Raw genomic sequence first — 24,505 nt, 5'->3', positions numbered from 1 at the left:
GTACACATCGTCACAATGTCTGGACACCTGCCTCAAGAGACCACATAAAGAAAGGAAATGCCCTCCACACTCACTTCCCATTACACACACTTGCAAGTGACCCAGTACATGATACCTCACACAAGCTCCTGCATTCTCAGGCACCTCTGACGCAACCCTTACACTTTTATTTCTGAGGGTCACTGAGGCTTAACTTAGTTTAGCAATGCCTAGCTTTATGTGGCTAAGTTTAGCAAAGACCACCCAGCTTCACAGAGACATATTTGACCATACAGACTAAACCAAGTTAAACACACACACACACACACACACACACACAAAGCTGACATTTCATAGCATCCAACGTTTCCTGAAGTCACATGTGGTCTTTAAACCTGTTGGTTTAAAAAACTCTACGTCATATTTTTAGTATGTGGGATGCTTTTGTGACACATGGAGCACACTAAAAAAGAAACAGTCTGCAGTTGTATTTTATATAATTTCCCACTGTAGTTAGATAATAAGAGGGCCCAAGACAGTTGTATATACAATCCCCTGTGCTGCAGTATTCAGTATCTGAGCGAAAACTTTGTAAAAGCTTACACAAAACTGTTCCCATGTACTTCAATCTTGGACTCACATACCCTGTGTGGGGTGACCTCTAAGCACAATGACCCTCCTCTTCAAGTGCATTTCAGGGCTTTGTGGCATCCCAAATCCACACAGTGGGCCCTTAAGTGCACCAAGTGTATACTCATCAACTGACCTCAATACATTTATCAGTGATGATCTGCTCTAAGTGAGCAATGGGCCAAATCTAGTGACCCAGTAAGGTCAGAGGTCATTTTACAAAAGGTACATCAAGGTAGTATAAAGGGGGAGGCAGTCAGAAGGGGGCAAACGGAATGGAAAAGTGTATGATTGATAAAAGAGTGGTCAGGATAGTTTAATAAGGAGTTTGTTAGGAATACATTTTGTAGAATGTATTTTATGCAACATGTTTTAAATATACACATTAAACACTTATGTCCAAAAGTTTGCAGAAAATGGGTGACTTTGGCTACTTTAACCTGCTTTCGTTGTGGAGAGACATTCAGTTCTGCACATGCAGCTTACATAAGCTCAGCAGCAATGCATCAAATGTCATGGCATGCTCTGAAGCAATCACATGGGTCTGAGGTCACAATGTTCAATGCCTTATGTGGGCTAGAGCGTTATGGGGTACCAAAGCTTTGGGACATGGAGTAGTGGAAGTAATGTTCCTGGGTTTGAATTCCACTTTTACCATTAAGCCTTTCCTGAAGGGTTGGTGTTATTACAGCAAAAGAGGACAAACTACTAATATTTAGACTTCAAGAAAAGTTTGATGAGCAGAATTTCACAAACGTTGGGCCATAAAGTGTAGTTACATGTGTCAACATTGCTTGTGGTAGCAGGAAGTATGCTACATAAAGCCCACATGCACATTTCCAGGCTCAAATCAGATTTTTTGCCGTAATGTGACTCCGATCAATGTGTTCCTAGATGAGATACATATCCAATTTGTGGGCATGTGACACAAATATGAAATGCCAGATTTCATGCATCCTTTTCCCTGTACCCATGTGCTTAGTGTTGTGGTCCATACTCAGCATTAATGTGGCAAAACAGCAATGAAGGAGAGGCTTTGGTGAGTCCGAAATAGTGGTATACTCCCTAGATAGTGCATTTCACAGATTATAACCTAAAATGACTACACCATGACAGGGCAGGGCGGCACGTTGGAGCTGTGTTGCAGTCACACAGCTCCCGGGAACCTGGAGGTTGTGGGTTCAAGACCTGCTCCGGAGTAAACATCTATGAGGAGTTTGGTGTGTTCTCCCTGTGTCTGCGTGGGTTTCATCTGGGTGCTCTGGTTTCCTCCCATGGTTCAAAAACACACGTTGGTAGGTGGACTGGCGACTGTGCCCCCTCCAGGGTGTATTCCTGCCTTGCACCCAGTGATTCCAAGTAGGCTCTGGACCCACTGCGACCCTGAACTGGTTAAGCGGTTACAAACAATGAATGAATGACAGGGCACTTGTTTGACTGCAAATTTAGAATCTAAAATAAATAGTTTAATATTTCTCCATTCAACACACTACATTGGTGCAGAAACCGTTATTATATACTCTACACTGTGAACTACATAATCCCATGAGACATTTGGGATTCAGCCGATTGGTGCCGCAGATTTTTTTTTGTTTTTGCAAAATGTGATGCACAAATGAGCTACAAATGTGTTTGTTTTCCAGTTTTAAGAAAACGAGTTCTCTCATCATGGAGGAGACCTGCAAAAAATGTATCAATGTACATGTGCATACTGTTCCAGGGACTGCTTTCTTGACATTACAGATTACATTTAAGAATGTGAACAGTCAAGACTTCTGATTTAAGCCAAAAAATTGATGAGTGAGGTTTGTAATGTGAGTGTAGCCAATAAAATACGGTGCAAATTTGGTCACAGTTAGTTTCTAATCACAGAGGAACTCATTTTTATTTTCGATGATAGATCAGATCAAGGCGATTAGCACCTAGATATTCTGAACTGAAATATGCTTTGCAGTTCATTTTAGAGTAAAATGATCTGACCCCAGTGCTTAAACACAGAGTTCGATTCAGTGATGAGTTATCCAGATGAAGACAACTTGGACGTGCGATTCTCCAGCTGCACAAGAGGGGATTATCTGCGGCTGCTTTCAAGTCCCATAAAATCAAAGTATGGAAGTATTCTTTGTTCTTGTTTGTTTATGGCTGCTCTTATGAAGTGTTTATGAAGGCTTTACAGATGGTGGAGAGGTGTCGCGGAAGCTGGCTCTCTGCTTAGGGCCCTTTTTTATTCGTCTTCAGAACACCATGAAAAAGTCTCAGACACATAAACAAGCCTTTTCCCCTTAACTCACGCCAACGAGCCAAACCGCTTTTCCAGACGTGATGTTTCACACGCCGTAGGAAAAAAAAACCCAACGACAAGACGTTTTCCTTTAGACAGGTGCCAGGGGAGAGGGGAGGGGAATGGTGGGGAGAAAGAGAGAAGAGAGAAGTTACTGCATCCCTGTGAGCATCAAAGCTGTTAAAGAGCCTTTCGCCCAGATTTATGCCTACGGAACACAGTGTACGGCATTACGGCATCGTCAAAACACACGCACACACTGTGCTCACTTCAGTTCTGTTTTAGTTGGCGGTGAATAAAAAGGGAGCCCAGGCAAGACTGACATGTCTAAATGTTGAATTTAAATAAAAAGTGAGAACTGAAGGATATTTTACAAAGCTGGATTCATGGCTTAGCTCGCAGACTCAAATTATAGAAAGTAAAATTGAGCTGAACACAAACTCAGCACCACTAAACTGAGCTTGATATTACCTTAAGCCAGCTTTACAGGATACATTCCTGATTAGGGCTATAGTAATGCACATTTTTTGAGGTTTGTTAAAATTGTTAACAGACAATAACAGACGGGACTGGTTACTTGATTAAAGCATTGCTGTCGCACAGTGTGGATCAGACACAGCAGAGCTACTGGAGATTTTAGACTGTCACTACTGCTCTGAGAACAGCCCTCCCATCAAAAACATACAACCCTCAATGACCTCATCATCTAGTCCTTTAAAATATATTATAGGGGAAAAATACTTTACTACTCCTTCACACACTTATTATAACTGTTATTATAAACAATTTAATGGTAACCAAATGATAAAAAAACACATACTTATAACACGTATGTAAGCAGATATTGTGTATAAAACCTACTTACAGCTACAGCTCTCCACCAAGTGATTATTTAGGTCATTTTGTGGATTTGAGCTTTTAGTGGCTGATAGTCCGGTAATAAATTCTTTGCCCCACATCCGCAGGTAAACTTTATCCTGTTTGAACAGGGCTTTAGACTGTTTTGAAGGTTAATATCCCCCCAACATATTTCAATCTTAACAAACCCTTATTTGACTTTGACTTTTTGAGCACAGTTTCTTTACACATGCAAAGTTTGCAAGAGAGACTGAGAAATTCAGCTACAAGACTTTTTTGACCTGTCTCCTTTGTCAAAACCTCAAAAATAGTGGAGAATGCAGTAATAATTCTAAACTGAACCATATAATTCTAATCCAATACTCAGTTTCTTTAGCACAGTACTGCAAATGTTAAATCCCCCCATTTCTAAAGGAACAAATGTTTAATAATAACAGAACAAGCTGCTAGGGAGTTAGAAAATGATGTATGCAAGAACGAGAATGAAAGAATGTGAGAGAATAGATGTAAACAAAACAGAGAGGAAAGACAGTGAACAGGAGAGAGAGAGCGAGAGAGAGAGAGATAGAGAGAGAGAGACAGAGAGAGACAGAGACAGAGAGATGATAAGTACATCTTTCTCATTGACTTGAAATTGGCACAGAGACACTTATGAGGTCTTGCCAGCTATGACCTGGCAACACATGCAAAGACACTGCCAAGTGTGTGTGTGTGTGTGTGTGTGTGTGTGTGTGTGTGTGTGTGTGAGAGTCTCTGTGTGAGTGATACAGCCCCCTGGTGTCTGGCACATTAAGATGTTAGCGCCGTGGAAAAAAAGCGAGGGAAAAATTCCAGAGCTGACTGAGGAGCAGGCGGGAGCTTGCGTGTGTTGAAGGGAGTGTGTGTGCATGCTTGTCACTGATGAAACTGTGTGAGTGTGAAAGAGTGAGAGGTGTGGGCACATGTGTGTGTACTTCAAACACTGTTGTTTGTCTTTCCGCCAAACCTTTCACCCTGACGGACAATTTACGCAGCCAATGACAGCTTGGCATTATATTAGGTCAGACACACTCTCTTTCAATCTTACACTCTCCAAAACACACACACACAAACACACCATCACACATGAAGTCTCGCAAGACCTCTGCTCATCCGCAGAGCTGAAGCTTCATCAAAACCCAGCAAGAACCTCATTTAGGCACTCACTCATTCTCCCTCCCTCTCTCTCTCTCGCTCTCTCTCTCTCTCTCTCCAGGCCACTGAGCTAAAAGGATCATTAAGGGAATGACGAAAGCGGAGGATGAAAGACGTAGAGAAAAAGACAGAAAAAAAGGCAGCATTTACAGCCATGCCACTGGGACACAAACATGAAATTAAGAGGGTGAGGAATAGAGGGAGGGAGGTAGACAGAAAGAGGCATCATTTGAAATGAAAAGAAGCATGTGAGGAGGACGTGTGCTTGACCGTAACACAGACTGGTCACATAGTTAGTTACATAGTGCAATTTCTGCAGTGACTGGGGCTCTGTTCTCCCTATTCCAGGTGAGTGAAGCATCACACTGATTTTGAAACTGTAATTTTAAGGTATGAATATCACACAGAGTTCCTTTAAGATTGCTTTGTTGTGAAATACGTTGTATTAAACATAATCATATTTGGCGCTAAGCTAATTTGACTTCCCACAACAAGACTGCAGCAATTTGAAGACATCCCGGTAACTTTTATGTAGTCCAACTCCACACAAAAAAGCCTAGCCGGGAGTTATGAGAAAACAGGGAGGTCCAAAAAGGGAGTCAACAGCCATGGCAGGACATGACCTCACCCTAAAGCCCCCTTTAAACCACCGGCATGGTTATCTTACTAAACGGCATAGTGTTACCTCCGTGAAATCTCCAGTGGCAGAAGAGCACACTCCCCCCAATTCCCTAGTGGAAGGAACTGAGCTTGTGTGTAGAGAAAAAGGACCTGATCTCAAAACCCCACACTGCACACTTCCTCACTAACCTATTTATACTTTCCCTTAATCCTGCTTACATTGGCAAGAGCATGGGCCTAGTCCTGAATCACAGCCTATACACATAATCTACGTCCTTCACCCAGGGTACGCTGAACCCTCAAACAAATTCACACAGCTAAAGCGCCTCCTTTATGCCAGCCAGCGATTCTACAGCAGTTGCTCATATGAGATTAACATTGCAAACATTTCATTCCACATTACCTCATCCACATCAAAGCGTCCGGCCAGCTAAATCCTCCACACAACTTCACTGCAGATTTAAGACTGCCTACAACGCAGCTATTTTTTATTTTTTGGGGGGGGTTTTACACACACATAGGTACATACACACAAACCTCTGCACTAATCTCTCTCCCTCTCTTACATGCATACAATCACTGGTGTTTATATCTTTCACAACCTTTGGCACACTCTTAATGTCAACTGAAGCTGGCTTTACTGAGAACACTAGTGCCCAGGCACTGACAAGAAAACTGGGCAAAACAGACATTCATTCACTGTTACATCCTCACCACACACTTTTATGTGCGTTTGATGGTGCAGTGTCTTGATTTATATCCAAAATGAAGAGTACACAGTCATTTTATGAATGAATTATCTGTTTATTATTTATTTATTTATTTAAACCTTAAAGTGGACCTGTATAATCTAAAAAAAAACAAACACACTTCCAATAACATCATGCGTCCTACTCCAACCATAGCTTCATTTTATACTAAATTAATGAGAAAGTAGAGTTTCCCACTCCTTTGAAAATATCTGAACCTGAATACCCCACACTCAGTTACCATCACTCTGGGGCAAGTGGAGCACCAGCATAGCCTGAGTATGAGATCAAAGACTCTGAGCCTGTGACCTACAAAATCCTACACAAAGCAAGGCATAGTCAACCTAAATATTGCAGGTATTACTAAAGTGGTCCATTCAGGTCAAGGAACTACACCACGAGAAATACAACCCAAAAACCTGCAACAATTGTAGTTGTTCAAAGTGTAGATTTTCCATTTAAAATAAGTGCACTTAGATACACGTATCAGAGGCATGACTCGGCACCTTCCTCCCTCAGAATACTGCCACTGTAGTTTTGGACACAACTGCTAAGAAGAACAGATTCGCCTTAAGCAATCAGGAGAGAGCAGATCTGGTTCTAGTTCTGAAAGGAGTGTATGGAAAATAAGTTAAAAAGAGTAAGTAAAGAATGTGCATTCAAATTTTGGAGTGTTAACAGATTGTTTTGATGAGCCACGGTCGTTTCCACACGACTGAAGTCATTGTTCTTTTTTAGAGCAAATTCTTTGATTATTTGAAGCAGATTTCCACCGTACCTGTCACTGTGCCTAAACGACTCATGCAATGAATGTACGCCGTATAACGCGTAACTGCATGACATCATTACGTAAACAAGTCAGAATATCATCAATTATCAATCAGAATATAAATTATCATGATTTTTTATCGTTTGAAAACAATGTGATATTATTGCACATGATACGATATGGTGTCACGCAGGAATCATGCAGTTTTATAAACTATGACGTACATAAAAGGGTTACTGTCTTTTTTTTTTAATTGGGGAATGAGTCCACAACAAACAAAATCAAGCTACTAATGAATTAACCGTGTGTTCTTAGCATCGCTACAATTAAACCTTACTATGTCCACCCCTAGGATTATGTAGATGTATAATTCAAAGGTTGAGGAGCAGTGATTAAATGAGATTTGCAGCATACTAATAGAAGATGTAAAAGGGAAGTGGTGTCATGTGTTAAGCTGAAGCTCTGCCTTACCACAGCTCTTCAAAGTACAGTTCAGTAGAGCTAAAACCAGGGTCAGATTCATATCTAACCTGGCGCATTGCGTATATTCCATACACGCACAGTACATGCTGCCAATTACCGAGCAACATGTTTCTAGATCCAGAGGTACCACGGAACAACTTTGTTGGTGTGTGTGTGTGTGTGTGTGTTTGTGTGTGTGATTAAAGAAACTGTCAATGAAAAATTGGAACTTTCCACACTGACATTACAAGAGATGCCATTAGATTCATTATATAATTCTGTTCTGTTTGTGAGTCCAGGGAGTTATTGACCCTTAAGGTTTTTAGCAATCCTAACTACTTTCCAGAGGGCAAAGCACACACATGTGTAAACACACAACTCAACAAGGTGTCTGTGTGTGTGTGTGTGTGTGTTGCTACCTAGTGAGTCATTCCAAACTATGGCTAACATTACTCAAGCAGTAATATTCAAAATAGGGCTTTTAAACTTATGTGTGTCTGTAGTGTATTACACTCATGTACTGTAACCCAGAAATGTTCCAGAGTTTACCCGGAGGAGCTGTTTGTGTAAACACGACCACCCACAACATTCGTCCCAGACATTACTCAGACGTTATCCTCTTAGCGCCCCTGTAAAGAGTCCAGGTAAAATCAGAGACAGCGCATGTGAGAATGAAACGCGAAATATTCCACTCCACGCCTAAACCACGCGTTTCATTTCCCGCTGCGATAGCGCGCCTGACACAGAGAATCTCCAACTGTGAACCACATGTGTGAAAGAACACTCCGGATCTTCAGACTCGATACTCAGGATCGGTTTCTCTTGAGTTCATGAGTGAAAGAGGCAATGATATTGTTACAAGCAAATCTAGCTGAATGAAGCCATGGCTAAAATGAATGGCCCAACAGGGCTTACATATACAGCATAGCGAGGTTAAGGTGGTTATATATACACATACATACATGTACACAATTTAATACATACACGCATTGCTTAAAAACTCTTTCACACTAGGGAACTGTCATCCACCTCCAATACCGGAGCTGTAAATAAAAAAACAGTGTGAAGTTTCCGTGTTCTCCCTGTGTCTGCGTGGGTTTCCTCTGGTGTCTCTGGTTTCCTCCCACAGTCCAAAAACATGGAGGTTAGGTGAACTGGCTTCTCTAATAATAACTGTCTTGCTGTGTGAATGAATATGTGTGTATGTAAATGAATGTCTGATTGTGCATGAATGAATGTGTGTATATGCCCAAATGTGGATGTGCCACTCTATCTTGAGTGAAACTCTAGTGTCTGGTCCAGTCCTCCAGGTGGATGGTCGTTCCTGGTTGAGAGTCCGCTGTACATATTTTGGCTGCCTCTCCTCACCAGTGTGTGTGCGGATTGAATGTTGAATGGAATGGTGTTCTGTGTGTTGTGATTGTAAAGCGTCCTTAGGTTTCTAGAAAGACCAATATGTTATGATATGGGAGTAGGTCAGAGGATGATATTTATCAAAGACCAACCTGATATCAAAAGACATTTTGCTTTTAGTTAAATTTAACATATTGCCCTCAAAATTGGCCTCATTTTTCTGTAGTCTAGGCCACGCGTAAGGCTTGCATAACTAAAAGACTTTAGCAGGACATGTGTTTTACTATCAGTAAGTATGCTTTCTTTGCATATTGATGCTATCCAATTTAAAACACGTATCTTGTTTTTTGTGGATTATTAGTTTACTACATCATTCCAAAACAGCAGCTGCCCTTCACATTTTGAGAGATACTCTTTGGGAGATGCATGATTTAATCAGACAGCGACAATATGTAAAATCTGTGATTGTTTGAGCAGAAAATAAGAAAGGATTTTATCTAGTATGCAGCCTGCTGGCCGCAGAAGAAACAGTACTGCAGATATCTCATTTTATTTTTCCATATATTGTGGACATTTCTTGTACAGTTCTTCTGTTGTTAACTAAAGACTGCCACCATTCTAAAGCGATATATCGTAGTAGTATAGTATAAGTATGGTTCCATATTGTACTAGGCTTCTTTGGGTGTAAACTTTGTTCGGTAAACAGTTCCTTCCTCATTTAAGCCAGTGACTCTTCCTTTATATCAGTGATATTTAGACTTCTCCAGCAGTCTCTTATATGAGATTATCATTGCAAGCACTTCATTCCGCATTACCTCATCCACATCAAAGCTTCTGGCTATCTAAAGCCAATAGTACTGCCTACAACACTTACTAACTATTTAATGTTTATCTCTCTCTCTCTCTCTCTCTCTCTCTCTCTCTCTCTCTCTCTCTCTCTCTCTCTCTCTCTCTCTCTCTCTCTCTCTCTCAATCTTTGTAACTTTTACCCCAGCAATGTAATGACTTTACAGCCCGTGACAGCTTATTGTCTCTTTCACAACACACAGCAATTTACTGCCTGTAATGTATGACCACACATACACACACACACACACACACACACACACACACACACACACACACACACACACACACACACACACACACACAATCAGCTTTCTCAAATCCGGTTTATCACAAATGAATGTGTCAGTGTGAATAATACAGGGGTAATTCTTTCTCAGCCCCACCCAGCTAAAGCACTGCAGAAATTCACACAGAGCTTCTGGTGCTCTAAGGTTTTCTGCTGGTTTCAGGTGCAAATTGGTAGGATTCTGTCTGCATATTATTCTGAAATTAGCCAACAAGTGCAAACCTGCAGCTTCTGCTCTGTGTGGAAGGCCAAAATCGAACATGTAAGTCTTTTATATATATATATATATTTTATATATATATATATATATATATATATATATATATATATATATATATATATATATATATATGCGTCCGGGAAAGGGCTGTATCCCAAAAACTGCATACACATGGTACAGATGAAGCACATCATACAATACACTCTTTGTACTGGTTTGAGCAACACAGGTCTATTATTATAAATCTGCATTCTATTATGCTACCCATTATACTATGGTGCTAACCCATTATACTCATGCTAATTTAGAGTTATTACATCAGATTTACATTAGAAATATTCACAATGCACTTTAATGTATCATTAGATATGAACATCACATATGATATCACCATTGCTCTTGCAATTCCTGTATTTGTGCATCACCAGTAAAATATTAACCATTCTCTGTAGCACAAGGGTGGAGTTATGAGATTGGAGATACAGACACACACACACACACAATTATTCCCAAAAAACACACAAACAAATGTACCTTGCCAAAATTAACCAAACTTTCCTGACTCTCGGCACACAAAACGCAAACACTCCCAGACACACACATAAACACTCCACACACATGGCTGCTGCCTGTCTCTGCAGGGACAGAGGGTGGTCTTGTACCTCTGAGAAAGTGACTCAAAGACCTGTGGAGCAGTGGAACAGAATGATGGAACATCTTACGCTCTCTAAACATGCTACCCAACCGAAAATATGACAGCCAAAACACATCAAACAGCCAGCCTGTGCTTCCACCAGCGCTACACAAACCATGCATCAGCTGCATTAGGAGTGCATATATTTACAGAGTTCAATGATTAAGTAAAGGCACTGTATTGTTAAAACAGGTTCAACAATTTACAGACTATCGGTAATGGATTTAGAAATTATTTCTTCCTACAGAGGAATATAAGCTGCGTCCAAGCTTTTGGCTGTAAAGTGTATCTTCTGACACTGATACCATTCTGATATCTAAGCGCAGTGTAAAGTCACTGTGAGTGCATATAGCACATTAGAAGAAAGAAAATGCTTAAAAAGTGACAGAAGAGAAGAGAAGAGGCTTTGAAGTATCAAAAATGAATCAGTGCGCTCTGTTCCATTTTTACTTCCTTCAGGCAACCAATTCCTTTGCTCTTTTTCTCCGTGCCCATCTCCTTGTTCTCAATCTCTCATTCAGTTACACCGGACGCCCCAAAAGTAAGATGTAAAGAATAAATGTGTGCATTTTCCAGTGATAAAGAGCCCGGTCTATGTTCTGTACTTCTAAAAGTCATTTTGCAGCTGCTATGTTCTATCTGAAATAGAAGTGCACCTGAATCAAACCTGGGGAAATCAACCACTCAGATAAAAATTCAGTTATTCCGTCTCTGTTTAGAAATCATGAATAAACAAAATGATCAGAGGGAGCGCTACACACGTTCACACACACAAAAAAATAATAATAATAATTCCCTAACACACACACACAATTCATATATACACACCTACAGCCACAGATGCTTGGCAGATAACCTGAATTATCTTTATTTTCCCTTTCAGATGAAATTATGGGTCTCTGACCAAGACAAAATAAACATTATTCACATATCTCACAATTATCTTTCAGGAAATGGATTTTGCCCAATATACACAAGACGCAAGTTTATTTCAGACTACATCCTATAGACACACAGACACACAAACAGGAATGGACACAATATTTTTTCAGCTGCTGGTGTGTTAACACTGTGGAAGAGATTTTTAAACAATGTTCACTTAAAAACAAAGCAGCCTAGAAAAAAATGACTTTCCATTGTTAATGAGGTTAAAAGGACAAGAGGAAGTCACCTTTAAAGAGTGGCTACTGCTACTATAGCAAATCATCATCATCATAGTGACGAGATAATGATATTAAGTATATATGATCATTCATTCATTATCTGTAAGCGCTTATCCAGTTCAGGGTCGCGGTGGGTCCAGAGCCTACCTGGAATCATTGAGCGCAAGGCGGGAATGCACCCTGGAGGGGGCGCCAGTCCTTCACAGGGCAACACACACACACACACACACACACACACACCCCTATGGACAATTTCGAGTCGCCAATCAACCTACCAACGTGTGTTTTTGGACTGTGGGAGAAAACCAGAGCACCCGGAGGAAACCCACGCGGACACAGGGAGAACACACCAACTCCTCACAGACAGTCACCCGGAGCAGGAATCAAACCCACAACCTCCAGGTCCCTGGAGCTGTGTGACTGCGACACCTACCTGCTGCACCACCGTGCCGCCCTTATACATGATTAATAAAACACAAATTTGAAAAGGCAAATTGTAAACATATGGACTGTGGGGCACATACAAATGAAACTTCCACCCCTTACAAACTATAAAAGGAATGAAAAAACAACAGAAACTAACATAGAAGTTTCTGACACTGACCAAATACAGTCAGGGTGAGGATGCATTAAAGAAAATCTGCATGTGTGTTTGGATATTGGGAAACATAGTTCGCATCTCAGCTGTTGATCCCCATGGCTTGCCGTACAGATTTCCGCCACACACTTTGATCTCCTGAGCACATCTGCAGAGTGAAGACTCAATGCATGACACACACAGACATCAGAGCATGCACAAACACACACACACACAAATATAACTCCTTCTGTCTTCATTCTCTCATGCACACAACTTGCCAAGCACACCCCTCTAGCCCCCTGCATACCCCCCCCCCCCACCACCACCACACATTCCTGACAACTATTTTTACACACACACATACAAGCTTGTACAGTGTCATGGTCATATCGACAAAACTACACATACACTCACATCAGATTATACTGAAATTTCAAACCAAGAAATGAATGCAAGCCATCAACATTTCTGTTCCAGATACAAAAACATGACAAATATAGGTTCTGAACAAAACCCACAGATGTCCATGGATTCCAACAACAAGATCAAGGAGAAAGAAACTCCAGTCAGCACCGTTTTATCCAAAACACCTTTGTCTTTGCTGTGTTATAATGGTCCGATCTCACTGAACCCCTTGCCCCTACCACTTAGCCTTACCCCTCCATTTTGTATAGGAGTAGGGTGTCTCAATTATTGTAGGGATTGAGGGGTAGGGCAAAGTGTAAGTGCTACATGTCCTTTTAAGCTGAGACTGTTCCCAGCAACAATCAGAATGGAGTGTTACAAATGACCTCCAAGATGGCTGTGCAAGCATCCAAAGAAACCCACAACTGTACGTATTATCTCCTTTAAAAACAATGATAAACTTTATTGATCATCTTAGTTTAGGGTAGTTCCAACCCTTATAATGACCCTTTACTTAATAATAATCATATAACATCTCTAGTAGTATGCTCAAGAGTCAGCTATATTGAATATTCAGTTCCACCTTAAATGGTGAAGCAGTTACATTCTGGCACCTGAAGCTACAAAATTTAAAGTGGGACCGGAAGGTTCAAACATAAACCTGTCATATAAGCAGCTGAATTCAGTTTCACATCACAGATATGTTAGGAGTTGGCGATAATATGATTTTCAAATTCTTCTGCAGGCATACAATGCCTTAAATGTAACTACAGTCCAGCAACGAGATCGCAGCACTGTACCACTCCTCTGATATCACTGCAGACTGGCAGAGTTGCCAACAGAGCAACACTAGTGGTCTGGTAATAAAGCATTGGTTTTTTTTTTTTTTGAAGCATTTGAATGCCTGTTTCACACATGAACTCCAGAGAATTTCAAAAGAAATAACATGTACTGTGTAACATATTATTTAATTTTTTAATTACCTTTGTCTGGTCAAGACAGTAATGTCACTTTTAATCATACTGCCCCTTACAGTAGCAGAAATGGGACCGGTACAAACCAGAAAGTTTTAAGTGAGGCATTAAGGAATTATAACGCATTAATAAAACTATATGCATGCAGGATTCATTGGCAGTGTCACAAAGTTTATCCCTAGACGTGTAAACCCAATCTAAGAGCTTTTTAGGACTAAGGAGTAGCCTCCAGCTCGCCTACTATGCCTTGCTCTCTCTCCTTGTAACCACCTCTATCTTCTTGTATCTTTCTTTTGCCGCTACTCTCTTCTCTTCACCTTTCCTCTCTTCTTTTTCACTCCCCTCCGCCTGGCCTCTCATGGGAACTTTCCCGAAGCCCCACCTCAGACACGGGTGCCGGCGGTCTTCTCCCCGGGGCTCTTTATTTCTCTTCTTTCACAAAAGGAAAACAACAGCCACTCTCTCCATCTCTTCCATCTCTCTCTCAACTGGCTTCAAACACAACAACAGTCAGGTCCCTAGGGAGCAGGGAGGAAGAATGGTGCAAACGCACACGCGCGCACACACACACACACACACACACACACACACACACACACACATGGCTGGTGGGTAGATCCCTTGAAGCGGTGTGAAAATAGAGGAAATATGTAAGAAGTAACATAAAGAAAAAGAAGAAGAAAGAGACACGAAAACGACCCATGAAGAGGCGGCACAGGCGGGCGCATGCAAGACTCCGTCAGTTTCAGAAAGAGAACAGGGACAGAAAGAATAAGAGGAAGAGAGCAAGGAAGAGTGGGGCGACAAAAAGACAAGTTGCATCTAAAAGCAACAGCCAGCCCCTAGACAAAAGCATATGCTCTCTAAAGGAGGAGAGGAGGGAGAGGAGAAGGAAAAACTGTGTCTCTATTCTTTATTCTCTCTCTTTGTGTGGCAGTGGAGAAGTGTACTGGAGACAGAGAGAGAAAGAGAGAGAGAGAGAGAGAGAGAGAGAGAGAGAGAGAGAGGGAACAGAGCATTGCTTTGAGGGAAAGTCAATCTTTGAGCCTCCATGCAAGCCTTCATGACTTGGAAGTATTTGCATGAAGACAACAATAAAGATGCTTGAAAAAAACCCACTCAGTTCTCCACTATTGCTCATGCTAACTCTCACACGCCACATCCTCCACAATTACAAACACAGAGGCAAGCCCAACAGTTAAACACACACACTCAGGCAGTCCCACTAGCTAAACAGGACAATGAAAAAGTGAAAGAACGAAATAAGAAAGGGACAGAGACTAAACTGGGTGATGGCCCTAAAGATGAACAGCTCCCAACTCATGGGAGACAAAAGGAGTTTAAATTCCAGGACCTAGTTTAGACACTGTATTCAGCTTAGGTTTTTAATTAACTTATAAAACGAATTAAAGGCAACATCTACAATTGTGGGGAAATGCTGTTCTCTTCTATGTTTACATTCAGAAGCTCTGTGACATTTAAGGTGGAACAGTATGCTTGAGGAAAAAAATTACTACTGTTTGTACGTGGCTGAAGTAGAAATTGTAAGTTTTTACTCACTGTTCAAATTACCACAGAAACTCTTTTGTAACTTATGTTATTTAGTTTTGTAGATTTCAGTCTGTGTTTACTTTCATGCAGTTCCAAATTTGGGGTCAGTTCCATTTACAGCAAAAATAAGTCAATATTACCCACTTGTGGAGCAGGAATACAGCAATATCCTCATCTTAGTTCATGCTTTTCAACGTTTGAATATCACAGGAAAATTGATTAAGTCATTGTACAGTTTTGTAATCCCAATTTAGTATTTTGGCTGTGCTGTTCAACCTTAATTCAAGCCAATTTTGGAGTTGATTATTAACTCATCTACTACAAAAGGACTGTAGCCCAGTGCTGGGTACTAGGGGGTTTGGGGGGGTCATAGAGGGTCTTTTGTCAGTGTCTTTTGTCATCACTAAGACCAGCAAGAGCAGCTGTAGACCTCAAAGACCAACAAACACAACAAAAACACTGATCTTCACCTGCTTGCCATACTCAGACTAGTCAATCACTCTTTCACACACACACACACACACACTCAGAAACAGGAGACACTTAAACACTTATGAATTAATTGGTTCACAACTGAACCACTGCAGACTATTCATTTTTACTTATAATAATTTAGTCATCAGTTCTCCCTAGCAGCTATCCTCTCTCCATCTTTGATAGTTAAAGTGGTCCGGGACACTGCAGCCCTGTAGTCTAACAGAATAAATGATGCTGTATAAAAATGGTCAGCCTATAAGAAGGGGGTTTTCAAGACACTTTCACCCCGTGCTAGAGCTGTTCAGCACACAGCCACAGTGGGCTTCAACATCAAACAGATTCCTGACCCTGACTCCCCACTGTCCTTCCCTTATAACCCACATTTTACAACACCCCTTTTCAGCCACACACACACTAGCACTGTTGGGCCACACTTTTATGCACACATACAAACAAACTGACAAACCCTGTTGGTCCACACTTCTTCCACCACAGACATTCCTACACTGCTTGAATAAAAGTTCTAATGGAGCCTTGCTGGTTGAACTTGAGGGAGGTTTAAGGCACAGATGTGTGATAGAAAATGTAGCCACCCATGAAAAAATACTCCTTTTGGATTTATTTTTACCTAATACACTAAGATTGAGACAGGGCTTTTCCATATGCTTGTTGTTTCCTACAAGCCTTTTGAAATAAGTTGTTGAGGTGAAATCAGTCAAAGCCTGACAAAAACAATAAATTCCACAGCAAATTTATAGATAAAAAACATACACAGAGAAATGAAAATAAAACAGAAATATGTTTACAATCAAGCCTCAACACTTGGATCCAATCATTGTCGTCTTGGAACAATAAAACCGCAATGAAGTGCATTCATGTTTGGCGCTTTTTCTGAAGCGAAAACAAAGGCGACGTTAACTAACAAAGAAGTCTCAAAAAACAGCTTGAAAGGGAGTCCAAAAAAGCATGCGCTGTCAGCATTCACTCCTTCGAATTTTAACATGCAATGAAATATTAAGTTATCTTAGAAACGCTTTGTTACAATCAAAACAAAGCAAATAACTCCAAAAAAATATTTATGGTCAAAAACACGGCTTACTCCGTTTTGTTCTTTCTCCCACAACACTGTGTAAACCATTAGGCACACTAGACTCAATTATTTATGTTAAAACACACACACACACAAAGCTCTGCAGAGTCCAAATTGTTCAAACAGTCCAAGTCTTTCAGCAGGGATCCTTGTGCAGCCTTGCCAAATCACTTCACACCATCTGGCAAACGCACACGTGTTCCACAATGCTTGTCCAATGTTCTGCTAATGTTCTCAAACTTCTCATTAGAACCTCCAATGGAAGAAGCCAATCAGGTCACTCAAAACTTCCTTGAGTGCTCCTCAAAGTCCTACCCAAATGTTCCATAAAGCTTGGGTACTTTGATACTTTGGGATGATTAAAGAGCTAATCGTATTTCAGGAACTCCTCAGGCTACCTTAGCTTCAAGTCATAAAACCATGGTCATGGCAATAGGCCCTGTGATACAACCTGAGACCATTTCAAGCTCACAATTTTAGCACTATCTAATCACTCCAGATGCAGTAAAACTCTGCCTCTTAAAAAGTTATCACCTATGATTTATAACTTCAGATGACCCCACCTTGGCCTTTATATATATAAAAAATCACTTCCAAAGAAATGACGAGACAACAAAGGGCTTTAATCTTTCTATTTCAGCCATGACTGTGCCTACACACCAGCATTCCTTCAAATTTTTTCTTTTCTTATATTATATTTCCTGTATATCTGTGCCGTCCTGTTGACTTTAAGCCTGTTTTTCCTCCTCACACCAGCCAAAGTCATTCCAAATAAACCCTAGTGGCACAAATTGACCTTCCTTGCTAGCAGTTGCAAAGCACTGGTTAGTCCACAGTCCCTAGTGGTTTACATGTAGACAGGGAGAACGTCACCCTTCTTGAGCTATCATATGACATTTAATTGGAGGATTGCATCCAGATAAGGAAACACTTCAGTAAGCAACACTACACTAACCCAAGGTCTACAATCTCAAAAATGTGCACTGGTTGCAGACAAAAATAGATGTCTATCTGCATTTTCATGCAGTTTAAAGGAGCCTGAAAAAAATGAAGAAGAAGCCTGCAAAGTGGCCAGGGTCTCCTGCCTTTTCAGTGGCCCCTTTAGAGTGGCCTACTAGACTCCCCCTCATTCCACCCAGGGCTCTCAAAAAACTCTTTTGAGATGAGGCAGCCCCCAACCCGAAAGAGGCTTAGGCTCCCTCAGATGTGCTTCCAGAGCATTTCTGCCCTCCTCAAACAACAACGTTCTTATGTGTTTACCAGGATGCCAAATCTCAGACAGGCTTGCAACCCCTCCCCACCCACCCCCCACCCAACTCGGTTTCACAATGCAGCCCTGTCACCAGGCTGTCAGGCCGCAATGCTTTCAAGCTTGCCATGATCTATCACCTCCACAGAGGACTGCATCTGTTCTGCTGTTATGAACCCTGACACATTTGTTTCCCTCCTGCTCGAACAAAACCATGTCATGTATGAGTGAAAATGTGAAATGTCTGACTCACACTTAAACATATCCACAACTTTTGAGCAAGAGTGGAAACGTCCAGTCATTTTCACGGTAGTAGCGTAAAAGTTTTAAATACATGCAGCAACTTTTGTGTGAAGTGCCTTTTTTTTCCCCACCTCACCTCCTTCCTTTCAGCAAAATGACTGCCTGTCAGGTGCAAACAGACTCTGGACCTTTGTAAAAACTCCCAACCAGACGTTTCCCCTCCCATCCTTCTTCAGGAATAAACATGAAGAAATCCGCTCTACCTCAGGCTTCAAAGGGAGCATTTGCAATTGTAGAGAGAACTGGCAGGCGTTTTAAAAGCATTCATTAGTGGGTGTCAGGCAAGCGTGTGTTCAAAATTTCTCCAATCCACAGCCGAGGATATAAGGGCTGTCTTTTGTAGTCAAGCTCCAGCCGCTAAACAAAGCCATTCCTGTGGCTTCAGCTTGGGTATGCTGACTGTTGTTCTCCATTATGGAAAACACATCGCCAAAGCTCACGTCCAAAGCGTTAGAAAGCCATTAAGGAAAGTGAGGGTGGTCTCCAGCCAAGAGTTTGGGGTCACTGAAGGGCAAAAGCTGGGAAGAATTACCACAGGCATCAACTGCAATTCTTTCACTAGCTCACCTCAACAAGTTATCAGAATCAAAGTTCTTAAATTCCAAAAAGCTTGCTACATCCCAGCATCATTCCATTATACAGAGCAGCCTACATACAAAACTACATACTAAAAGATACTAAACTGAAACTGGGGTGGTTCCCTCAAGAGCATTCCTTCAGTACCTTTGCTTAGGGGACTATCCTACTCAACTACAATTACATACATGTTCCTCAGAACAGTTCCTCATACGCTTGAGTTTGATTTTCAGTTTTAAATCATTTATTTAGGAAGAGTTACAAATGTAAAGATACAATAAACAACAAATATGATGAAAGAAGAGGTCCATAAAGCCTCGCTGAAAACATAAACCTGGAACATAAGACCCTCTTGTACCTTGTGGATACATATATAGTAATTTTGGTGAACGAAAATGTACTTTTTTAACCACCCAACAGACGCCTGAAATTGTGAATATACAACTTAAAATCGAAAAACACTCAAACGAATTACGTTAGCCATAGTTTGACACAGTTTCTAACACGAATACATTTAGCTGTTAACTGCTAACTGAAGGAGAAGTTTTCGGAGGTGACTATCCAAGAAGCGCGAGTCGCCGCGCGCGAGAGTTATGAAGGTCTGTAGTAGCCGAAGCAGGAAAACACCAGTTTGAAAAGGGTTTTGAGCAAATACACACACATAAATACGTTTCATACCACATTAAAACGCAGAAACTCACCCTTGAAGACAGTCTGCAGGTACTTTTTTGGTGGCAGTCCTGCTGTTCGAGGCGAGAGCCAGTGCAGTAATACTTCTGCTTCACAAGCCAGTCGTCGAGTCCTTTTCTCGCCAAACATGCGTTAACTACGAAACTATCGCCTAAAACAACGAAAGAAAATCACTTTGAAATGGGTTTGAGTGATAATGAGCGGTTGAGTGGTTCTACAAAATCTTGCCTCAACTTTACATTTAGTGAACTAGGCTCTTCAGCGCATGGCTGAATACAAATGTAGCTACTTCTGCAAGACCAGCGACGTGCTCAATGCTGTAGTAACAACGCTTTTCTTTTTCCTTTTCTGAGAAATAAAGACTCACCTTCAGGGCTTTCCCTCGGTTTACAAATAGCAGCTTCTCGGGGCATTGCACAAGAGAAGGAAAAAAGGCACGAGTTAGTCCAAAGCTTCCAAATGAAAGCCTAGAAAGAGAGCGAGATTGAGATCAAAGAGAAATGCCCTACCATGTTTCGAATGAAGTTTACCCATTTCTCCTCATCGGGTTGGAATAGCAAAACATCAGAATAAAATAGAATCCAAAAAAGAATGGCGATATGTTTCTCCTTCAAACAACAGTGTCCGCACAGAAAAGAGAAGAATCCCCCTCTTGGTAAATCCTACAGAGACGGAGCTCAGCTTTGATCCCCCTTCAGCTCTGCTCAGCTCAGCTCCCTCCAGTTTTTCTTTTCCGCCCGTTTTCGGTACAAACCTGGCCCCTCTCTGCTCAGAGTGGCTGGGAGTTCATACTCTAAGCAGATTTTCTAGCCAATTATAGGGCAGGGGGCTGGACAATATTAGCCAATCATAGTCGTAGAGGCGGGGCTTGTCGGAAAACAGGTGGAAAAAAATAAGTGATAGACCCCTCGCGGCTTCGCTCCATTTCATTGGCCCAAAAGCGGCACATGAAAGCGCAAGTTGGGATTCTTTAGGAGTCTCCAACTATAAAAAGAGCAGCGACGAGAGCGGCTGCTGCAGTCTGCCTCAAATAAAAAGCTAAGAAACACGGCACGGTTGAATAAATGTGAATAAACCGTCCATGAACTCTGTTGTTTGTGCAGTTATATTAACCTTACCTTAACGCTACTGAAGTGAAGAATCTCTTAAGCACTTTCCTGCAGGCCTTCTTCTGACCATTCCACCACTGAAATCCTCTCGAGATTTTAGAAAATTCATCCTTTTTCATTTATTTATTGTCTGTAACCGCTTATCCAGTTCAGGGTGGCGGTGGTTGTAAAAAAATAATATAATAAAATGAAATAACAGTTAAAACAATCTCCACAATTCTTACTTGACCGTTACTTAACACTTTCAGTGCCTTAGCACATTAATACGGGCATCTCAGAATCTCCTACCAACATACAAACTGCAAAAAACAACCACGCACTCTGTGTGGGATCTGCTTAACCCTTTACACATGAAATAATAATACAATAAAACTATTTTTTTAAATCACGCAATGTGGCCCTTTAACTAAAAATCCTAATTTAAAAATGTTGGTTCATATATATTTTGAATGCATCACATTTGGCATTTACCAATATATTTTATTCTTTAATTGTTTTTTCATTTAGTTTACTGCATCAGTTAAAACAGTTAAATGTGTTTTACTGCTGTAAAGAACAGATTTTCTCAATATTTATTATAATTAAGGAGCATTTGACAGGCAGAATACACTATATCTGTGAAATGGAACATTCAGCAGTGGCTGAAACTGGCCATTCCCTACTTGGATGAGACAGAGGGAGAAAGCCTGCTGTGTTGTGTGATCCATGTGGTATTTTGACCAAAGCATATCACAAACGTTTTTGTTGAGACCCCAGGGAACTGCGTTAACATATGGAAAAAGGGGTATATGTCCCATTAAAAATTTCGTGACTCCATATTTTGCTGCTAGAAAACAATGTGTGGTGAACAGGGCCATAGCCAGGGTATTGAGGTCCAGGATGGGGCGATGGGTGGGTGGGATTTAGGTTTTGTCAGTCCAAATTTGATTTGAAAGGTTTTGTAGGTCTACTATTATTGATACCTTTGTTTACAGAAGCAGATAATAATCAGCAGCATTTTGTGAAATGTTAGCCAGCCAATATGAAAGCCATAACCTAGTCTTTATCATAGCCAGATTTATTAAACATTTTACATAATGTTGTATTTACTCCAGAATCTGTATAGTTGCTGTCCTGAATGTTTCATACAGTTAACACTCAGTGTGTTGTCTTAATATATGTGATGTGCATGTGAACCTCCTACTGTGAAAATAACTCATAGTTCTTCAAAGAAGCTTGCAGTTAATCATACAGATATCTGAATACGGTATAATATATTTTCAATTTCAAAACAGAGACCTCAGAACAGCTAAAAATGATATTTTCTGGCTACTATGAAAATAGTTGATAGCCTAAAAATGTCTGCAGGCCATAACAACTGAAACTGTAACAAGTGTACTCCTTTTTATCACCAAGCAATGTGCCAGAGATATAAGATAATAACCTCCAATCACTTGCTAATGTGTCATAGATATAGCATAATAAGCACATACCATTCTGCTGGCAGTAATCTTAGAGCTGATTCCACCCACTGAAGCCTGACCCATGGGGTCTCCCTGGACCAATCCAATGGCTTGATACCACTAAGCCTGAACAGGTCAGAATATATCACTGCCATTCCAGCAGAGACTAGAAACAGCAGCTTGTCCAGCGTGTATTATACTGTTATAGCTATAGCATTTTATCTCTCTATTGAGTAAGTCTTTTAGGTCTGAGGATAAATTGACACTTTAATTGTCAAATGTAAATTCAATCTAAAAATTTATATTCGTGTTCAATTCTATTGGTCCGTTTGTCTGGTATGATATTGGTATGGTATGGTATGATATTTTGACATTGGCTAATGTGATTATCACAGAATCATCACTCAAGTCTAACCACCATTTTGAAAAGCCACTGGCTGCATTTATTTTTAACATTAACTCAAAAAAAACTCTGTTTGGCCTGCTGCTGAGATACAAGCCATTGTCTGCATGTGGTCAGAGGAGCAGATGAGATCTGAAGTCCAGTATAAGAAATAAAAAGATTTTTCTTGTGATTTCACACGGCTTACTTGAACTGTTACTTGGTAGGGTTCCAAAGTTATCCTAAAGCCTGTCGAAAAAAAAAACTAAAAAAAAAACGTAGTGGAGCCAAATGAAAAACAAACAATAGATTTAATGCTGTTACTACTGTTTTGTGTTAGCTGTTTCCATTAGCATCACATTGGAAATCAAATGACCAACACACAGCAACACTACTCCAACAACTTTCAGGATTCTCATAAGCAATGGGAAATAGACACAGGTATACAAGCAAGGTGTGGAGAATATTTAGGTTCAGATCAGTAACAGAACAATGTCATACTGCTCTGTGGAAAACACCAAATAAAATATTAGCTGTCCAGTCACACCTCCCATGTGTATTTATAAAGATGATGAGACTAATGAACAGCTTTAAGTCTGTTCAGTTTTGGAAATGAATGATAGACATGGGATTAAAATGCATATAAAGGACAGAAATGTAATGAATGGCATACCTAATACTTATTATTATCTTCTAAGAGTGTATTGGTGATTCCCTATATAGTAACTGCTGCTCATTAACTATTATCCGGTGCTCACATCATCTGGTTTAAATTCCAGATCTTGTCTATAGAGTTCAGTGTATAATCCAAGCAGTTCAGGAGTGTGCCTATTGCTCAATGCATCATAAAGTTATACATCTTGCAGAGGGCAGCTGCTGTGTTTAAATGATATTGAAAAATGGAGAGACAGGTTTTGGTTTGTTTGTTTCTTTCTTTGTAATGTGACAATATGCTAATAAGCATAGTATTTATAGTATACATACTTTTGCTTCTGTGCCTCAAAAAACATTAAACCAATCAGCAAAGGGAGCATCTCATCACATACCATACACTCACACACAAATACTGGGGCAGGGAACAGCCGGCCAGTCTCTCATACACACTTCCTGTGCTTTGATGCGGGCAGCTGAGAGATGGCTTCTCCCATCAGTGCCTTTGAAGCCTGCACAAGGAGGAAACGGGCATCTGAGTGTGTGTGTGTGTGTGTGTGTGTGTGTGTGTGTGTGTGTGTGTGTGTGTGTGTGTGTGTGTGTGTGTGTGTGTGTGTGTGTGTGTGTGAAAAAGATTGGGACGATTTTGAAATGTTTTCTATGTGTGTGATATATTAACAGTCTCCTTCACTTCTCTGAAAAAAGTTAGAGTCTGAATCTCCAGTATAGAGCACACTGACATATAGCTTCAGCATTATGGCACCTTCCAGAATCTGACAGCAGCTTGTAAAGAATGTCACAGCTGTAGAACATCATCGCCGTGTTCTGGAAAGAGTTAGAAGACAGCTTCTTCTTCATAGACACCCACCCGTCTCTCATCTCTTCTTGCCTGGCTTCCTTTCTTCCTCGGTGGGCTTTTATTTCATCCCGGCTTGCACT

The 24,505-nt window shown here is 40.8% G+C and overlaps 1 protein-coding gene across 2 annotated transcripts in view; it reads right to left on the bottom strand.

Annotated features, from left to right (window-relative positions):
- The window catches only part of LOC136678789 (protein naked cuticle homolog 1-like), a 40,101-nt gene extending 19,432 nt beyond the window's left edge, over positions 1-20,669 (bottom strand). For both annotated transcript variants that reach the window (XM_066656923.1, XM_066656924.1), the window contains exons 1-3: positions 20,492-20,669; positions 20,350-20,382; positions 19,994-20,133 (exon numbers count right to left, since the gene is read on the bottom strand). In XM_066656923.1, coding sequence (XP_066513020.1) covers positions 19,994-20,133; positions 20,350-20,382; positions 20,492-20,516 — 198 coding nt within the window. In that variant the 5' untranslated portion in view covers positions 20,517-20,669. The remainder of the gene's footprint in view (positions 1-19,993; positions 20,134-20,349; positions 20,383-20,491) is intronic.
- Between the last annotated feature and the right edge of the window lie 3,836 nt (positions 20,670-24,505).

The sequence above is a fragment of the Hoplias malabaricus genome, chromosome Y (assembly GCF_029633855.1).
Source record: "Hoplias malabaricus isolate fHopMal1 chromosome Y, fHopMal1.hap1, whole genome shotgun sequence".
NCBI lineage: Eukaryota > Metazoa > Chordata > Actinopteri > Characiformes > Erythrinidae > Hoplias > Hoplias malabaricus.
The sequence above is the reverse complement of the archived record's forward strand: the minus strand, read 5'-3'. Positions and strand labels throughout refer to the sequence as shown.